Genomic DNA, 7289 nt, shown 5'->3' with positions numbered 1-7289 from the left:
AAGCAACAGAGATTCTGAGCATAAGCAATTAAGAGGAATTTTGTTGCTCCGTGACAGCAACAAGCTAAACCATAAGCCAGCTGGTTTTATCAGAGGGAACCAGGGGGAAAGACAGCTAAGATGAGCCCTCCTGGGTGCAGGGCAAACCTTAAAGACTGGCCTCAAAATATATATATATACTTTCATTGAAAATATATATATTCTCATTGCTGGGTGAAGAATTCTATATATGAAAAATTCTTTTGGCTGATTGTGTTGCTCAGGTCATCTGTCTCCAGGTTATTTTCTGCATACTACTTCTATCAGTTTCTCAGAAGGCGAGTTGAAAATACCCAAGTGTAATTGTAAATTTCTCTATTTCTATTTTCAATTCTATCACTTTTTTTCATATATTTTGAAACTCTATTGTTTGGTGCACACTTAGAATTGTTATTTCTTCCTGGTTATTATTATATTATATATATTATATTATATTATATCATATCATATTATATTATATAATATTATTATATATATTATAACAAGAAATTGATATTTCTTCCTGGTTATTCCTTCTTGTTATTAATCCTTATACCATATGTAATATGTCTCTTTGTCTCTAGTAATTTTCTTTGGTCTGAGGTCTATTTTATCTGGTGTTAAAATGGCCACCTCCTGCTTTAGTTTATTAACAATTGCATGACATAACTTTTTCCATCCTTTTACTTGCAGCCTACCTATGTCAATGAATTTGAAGTGAGTTTCTTATAAACAGAATAAAGAGAGGTCATGTTGAATTTTTTAACCCACATTTCCAATATCTGTCTCTTTTGGCTGAGGTATTTAGACCATGCACAGTCAATGTAATTACTGATATGCTAGCATTTAAGTATTTCATTTTATTATTGTTTTCTATTTGTTTCTTCTAGTTCTTGTTACTCTGTTTATTTTTCTTGCTTTTCTATGTTTTTTGAACATTTGGGATCCTAATTTATTTATGGTATTTTTGAGTGCAAATATATGCATATGTTTGTGTAGCTTTTATAATGCTTCCTCTGGGTATTATAATATTAATATGCAACTTATAACAGTGTTCTGGTATCAATACTTATGGCCACAAGTGAAGTGTTGGGCATTTCCTTTGATTTAGATCCCCTTATCATGTCTACTTTTAATATTATTGCCTTGATTATAATGTTATAATTTTTATTTCAACCACCAAATATGATTTCTAAAACTCACAAGGAAGAATTTAGTCTATTGTAGGTACACATATTCTTGTTTTATTTCATTGTGCCTTCTTGATGTTTCAAGATCCCTTCCTTTAGCATTTCTTTTCTTTTCAGAGAACTTTTTCAAGTCAAACTTTAAATGTCAGTTTGCTAATGACAAATCATTTTTTTCCTTCTAAGGATGTTTTTATTTCCCCTTCATTCTTGAAAGATAGTTTTCCAAGATGTAAAATACATGGATGACAGTTCTTCTCTTTCACCATTTGAAAACTACTATGCCATTTTTTATTACTCCATTCAGATGACAAAGCAACTGTCATTCAAATTGCTGTTATTCTTTAGATATCTGTTGTGCCTCCTGTTTATTTTCAAAACTTTTTCTTTGCCTTTACTTTTCAAATATTTAATTGTGATGCATTTTGGTATTTATTTTATTTTGTTTGATCTAAAAATACTCATTGACAGGTCCCAATGGTAACAGAATATTAATTTAAAATTATTAATTATAAGATATATGCTATTAAAATATTATATTTCAATGATAAAGAAGGCTTACTCAAGGCTTTTAGGCAATCAAATAATTTACAAAGGATAAAAAATTAGGCTATTAATCAGAATTTTCAAAAAGTTACATTCAAAAACAGAAGAGAGAGCATTTAAAGACTGATAAAAGCAAGCATTAAGACTTTATATCTAATGAAGCTGTCTTTCATGTAACAATGTATTAGAACAACAGTTTTCAGCGTAGAAGAAATTAGGAAATTCTGCACCCAAAAGGTTATACTGAGCAGCAAAATGTTGGAGATATATGGATATGTTTATGTATATACTGTAGGTGACTATATGTGTGTGTGTGCAGTGATATATATTTAGTGTAATATATAACCCAATCAAACACAGGGATTAGATTTGCAGATTAATAATATATAAATATGTTGTGATGACAAAGTAGTAATAAACCAGCTAAAAGACAAGGGAGTAGCAGGACAGGGAGAGAGAAAAATAAATTAAGCTGCTGTTGTGTAGACGACAGTGGAAGTTAAGAATATGAATATAACTAGTATATCACATAATAAAAGTTTGAATAAAAAAAGAGAACTTACCACATTAAAATTGTTATAGATACAAAGATACCCAAGTAACCACTAGAAAAACTACAAACCATTCAAATGCCATTTTTTAAATTTATTAAAGTGTATTGAGTTTTGAAACACATCCGTCAGGGCACCTGGGTGGCTCAGTCATTAAGCGTCTGCCTTTGGCTCAAGTCATGATCTCAGGGTCCTGGGATCGAGCCCTACATCGGGCTCCCTGCTCAGCGGGAAGCCTGCTTCTCCCTCTCCCACTCCCCCTGCTTGTGTTCCCTCTCTCGCTGTCTCTCTCTCTGTCAAATAAATAAATAAAATCCTAAAAAAAAAGAAACACATCAGTCTTATCAATACATATGAATTGTTTCATTTATCTATCAAAGAAAACATTTTAAACTTGGTTCCTGAAGCAAAACATCACTATATGTTGTATACATACCTAAACAAAATTGATTCAGAATAACAAAAAATAAGGGCATATACAAAGTTATCTCCTCCAGGATTTTGATGGTTTCCTGTCTCACATGTAGATGTTTCATCCATTTTGAATTTATTTTTGTGTATGGTGTAAGACAGTGGTCCAGTTTCATTCTTCTGCATGTTGCTGTCCAGTTTACCCACCACCATTTGTTGAAGAGACTGTCTTTTTCCCATTGGATATTCTTTCCTGCTTTGTCAAAGATTAGTTGACCATATAGTTCTGGGTTCATTTCTGGGTTTTCTATTCTGTTTCATATCACTCAGCCATAAAAAAGAATGAAATCTTGCTATTTGCAATGACGTGGATGGAGCTAGAAAGTATAATGCTAAGCAAAATAAGTCAGTCATAGAAACACAAATATCATATGATTTCACTCATATGTGGAATTTAAGAAATAAAACAGATGAACATGGGGGTGGAAAAGAGACAAACCATAAAACAGACTCTTAACTACAGAGAAAAAACTGAGGGTTGCTGGAGGGGAGGTGGAGGAAGGATGGGTTAAATAGGTGATGGGGTTAAGGAGGGCACTTTGTTGTGATGAGCACTCAGTGTTGTATGTAAGTGAGAAATCATTAAATTCTATACCTGAAACTAAAATTACACTGTATGTGAACTAACTGGAATTTAAATAAAAACTTGGAGAAAAAAAACAGAAATATCTTACACTTACCAACATATATACAACAAATAATATGCATGCCCCCTTTGTGAAGATACAGCTATGTGAGGCCAAGACATAGATGGAAGCACACTAATAATGGGGGACTTTAAAACAGCACTTTCAGAACAAGACAGATGGAGTGGAGAAAATAACAATATTATCAATATTATCAATATAGCAATATTACCAATAAGGTAACTTTTATGGTTATATGTTGACTTTTATACCCTAATAATAGAGAATGAACCTTCTTCTCGGCTCCCACAGAACATCCACAAAAATTGACCATATATTTTGTCACACAGAAAGTGTTAGTAAGTTTTGTAAAGTAGAAATACTAGTAAAAAAATACTCTCTGATGTCAGACAGCAAAACTAATAAATGCTGGGGCTCCTGGGTGGCTCATTCGTTAAGCATCTGCCTTCGGCTCAGGTCATGGTCCCAGGGTCCTAGGATTGAGCCCCCCATCGGGCTTCCCGCTGAGAATTTCTTCCTCTCCCACTTCTCCCTCTCCCTCTCCCACTCCCCCTGCTTGTGTTCCCTCTCTCGCTGTGTCTCTCTCTGTCAAATAAATAAATAAAATCTTTAAAAAAAAACACTAATAAATGCTAACAAAAACAAAGAACAGAAAGCCCTTTAAAAATAAAATCAAACAGTGAAAAAAACACCCTTTAACTTGGAAAATAAAAAGCCTTCCATTAAAAAGTTCTTGGGTGAGAAAGGTCATACAAATGAAATTACAGATTTTAAAATAATTAATAATAATGAAAATGGCCCATAACAACATCTATGAGAAATATTTAGAGCAGTTTTGGGTAATTCTTTTTTTTTTAAAGATTTTATTTATTTATTTGAGAGAGAGAGAATGAGAGAGAGAGAGCACATGAGAAGGGGGAGGGTCAGAAGGAGAAGAAGACTCCCTGCCGAGCAGGGAGCCCAATGCAGGACTCGATCCAGGGACTCCAGGATCATGACCTGAGCCGAAGGCAGTCACTTAACCAACTGAGCCACACAGGTGCCCCTTAAAGCAGTTTTTAGAGAAAAATTCGTAAGATGAACACTTTCATCAGTAAAAATGAAAGGAAATAAATTAATATTTCATAATTATATTTTATACCACAAAGGAAACTTTAAGAAAAAACAAAGAAAGCACAGATAGAAATAATAAATAGCAAAGCAGAAATTAATGAGGCAGAGAATCAGAAAAAAAAAAGGTTATTTAAATAATGAACCAAATGAAAGAATTAACAGAACATCTAACTTGATGAAGAAAAAAAAAGAGACAGAAACCATATAAAAAATAAATAACAAGAGGGAACATTAACATAGAAGAAATTTTAAACATCATATGAGACAATTTTTCAGGTCTCTATGCATGTAAATTTGAAAACCTATATGAAATAGATAATTTCCTAGGAAAATACGTATTACTAAAATGGATACCATTAGATTTAGAAATCAAAAATAGTCCAATTTCCTTGGAAGTAATAAAGAAAGGGCCTCTGGCCAAAAACCAGCAAAAAAATGAGCCTTTCGTTCCTACAAATACAATGAACTGAGATCTGCCAACAGAACATGAGTCTAGAAGTGAATCCTTCCCAAGCTAAGCTTTAGGAGTGACCACAGCCCCATCCAACATCTTGAATTGGAATCTCCTGAGACCCTGAAACTTCTCAGACTGTATCTGAAATAGAGTCATCTAACTAAATATTATGGCCCACCATGCGTGCCAAACAGTTTTATAATTTATTACCAGCTTGGGATGTAAAAGATTATTAAACTATTCCTTGGGTTATGTCTTTCATACCTTTAAAATGCATACCTTTAAAAAATGTATACCTATTTTAAAATGATATCTTTAAAGTGGAAGATTAAAAGAAGAGAAGGATAAGGTGCTTGGGTGGCTCAGTTGGTTAAGCGTCTGCCTTCAGCTCAGGTCATGATCCCAGGATCCTAAGATCAAGTCTTGCATGGGGCTTCTTGCTCAGTGGGAGCCTGCTTCGCCCTCTTCCTCTACCCTTCCCCCCTGCTCATGCTTTCTTTCTCTCTCTCTCTCCCCTGCTCTCTCTCAAATAAATAAATAAAATCTTTTAAAAAAAAGAAGAAGAAAAGGATATAGCAACAAAGTTCATTTATTTTAAGGAACATGACTATGAAAGTTTGGGAAATTGGTTCTTTTCTTTATCATGTACTATTTGTCAGGCAATGCTTAACCTGACATATAAGTAATAGTTGATTCAGTGTTAACAGTTACCTAGCATAAGACATTATTCCCTCAGTATCAGAGGAGAAGGAAACTGAAGTTTATAAGAAAAAAATTATTTTTCCAAGACAACTGACCTAAAATAGTAAGAGAAAAATATCTCCCAAATAAAGTAATTGTTAGCTTTCTTGAAAACAGAAATAAAAAAAAGTTAATCCTAGGCATCAAATGACTGACATAAAACCAGGGCTGCCGTTGGGATTGAACAAGTTTATTAGGTCAACACAGAAACAAGCTCCAGCATGAGATCATCGAGGCAGTTGCTCCGACACCATCATCCTGATGAAAGCAGAACTGTGGGGGTCACAGGTGAATTTCACCACCTCCCACTTCCTGCGTTAATTCAGGGAATCTGTAGGTTAAGTTGTGGGCAACAACAGACCCTGCTAGACTTTCATCACACAGGATATCATCACCCAAGGGAAAGGCTCAGGACGTGTGGGGCTCAGAACTGGTGAATCCCACGTGCAGATGCGGAGGGTGAGAGTCTCCCAAGGCGACCTCAATTAGTAGCAGCCAAAGCCAGAGCCGCATCCAGAGCCACAGAGAGAGCGGGAGCCGTATCCGTAGCCACAGCCAGAGCCGTATCCGTAGCCACAGCCAGAGCCGTATCCGTAGCCACAGCCCAGTTTGCGGAAGCCACAGCCCAGTTTGCGGAAGCCACAGTCATAGCTGGAGCCATAGCCACAGCCCTGGCCTCCGTAACCGCAGCCTCCGTAACCGCAGCCTCCGTAGCCGCAGCCTCCGTAGCCGCAGCCTCCGTAACCGCAGCCTCCGTAGCCGCAGCCTCCGTAGCCGCAGCCTCCATAGCCAGAGCCTCCGTAGTAGCTGCCACACATGGTGTTTGTTGTTGAGGTTTTGCTTGGGTAGAGAAGGAGAGAAGTATCACTTAAGTGTGGACAATTCCCCCCTGCAGAGACCTTTTATATACCCTCCATGTGGGTGGGATCCATCACACAAGTCATCCCATTGGTTAATTTGCAAGAGCTCTGTGAGTAACTTGTTGACTCCTGGTTTTAGGGTACGGCTTTGGGGGCAATGACATTTGCTATTGTTTAGCCACATTGAATCATTTGTGAGTCATTAATAAGAATCAATTGTCCCAGCTTCAAAACCCTACTTTTACAAGGTCTTCACGTTAGCAATTTGTAACCAGTCTTTATGACAAGAAATAGCATTTGTAGTAGACATTCTAACCTCCAACCAACCAAACAACCAGTCTTCTTTTGGCTGGCATTCAACAGGTCATAATAATCTGCCTTAACTTGAGATTCTCCATCTCTTCTTTTCTGTTCCAAACTCATTTTTTTTTCCCTTTAGAGATTTTCCTTATTTTCACATGAGAAGTGGCTTTCTAGGAAAAGCTAAAAGGTATCACTCAATTTCATGAGTCTATTAATAAAAAGCCAGTAGTTTGAAATTCTGGAACACCTGGCCTGAGAAAACTGGGCTTTTCTTTCTCACTTACATTAATATTTTCTTTTATGACTCTATTTTTAAACCATCAATTTTTTTTCATGGTTTCATATTTATGTCCTGAATCTATAGCCAGAAAATAGAAATGAGATTTTATTTCCTTTAT

General features: G+C 35.8%; 1 protein-coding gene across 1 annotated transcript; it reads right to left on the bottom strand.

The window, feature by feature from the left end:
• Positions 1–5897: 5897 nt before the first annotated feature.
• LOC110570041 (keratin-associated protein 6-1-like) lies at positions 5898–6584 on the bottom strand. Its single transcript, XM_021678012.1, has one exon. It carries the CDS (start codon positions 6544–6546, stop codon positions 6214–6216), a length of 333 nt encoding a protein of 110 aa, XP_021533687.1. The 5' UTR covers positions 6547–6584; the 3' UTR covers positions 5898–6213.
• Between the last annotated feature and the right edge of the window lie 705 nt (positions 6585–7289).

The sequence above is a fragment of the Neomonachus schauinslandi genome, chromosome 1, assembly GCF_002201575.2.
Source record: "Neomonachus schauinslandi chromosome 1, ASM220157v2, whole genome shotgun sequence".
Classification (NCBI taxonomy): Eukaryota; Metazoa; Chordata; class Mammalia; order Carnivora; family Phocidae; genus Neomonachus; species Neomonachus schauinslandi.
Note: the sequence above shows the minus strand (reverse complement) of the source record. Positions and strands in the feature narration are given on the sequence as shown.

Coding starts and splice junctions, on each gene's coding strand:
- LOC110570041 (XM_021678012.1), bottom strand. CDS start 6,546: ATGTGTGGCAGCTACTACGGAGGCTCTGGCTATGGAGGCTGCGGCTAC.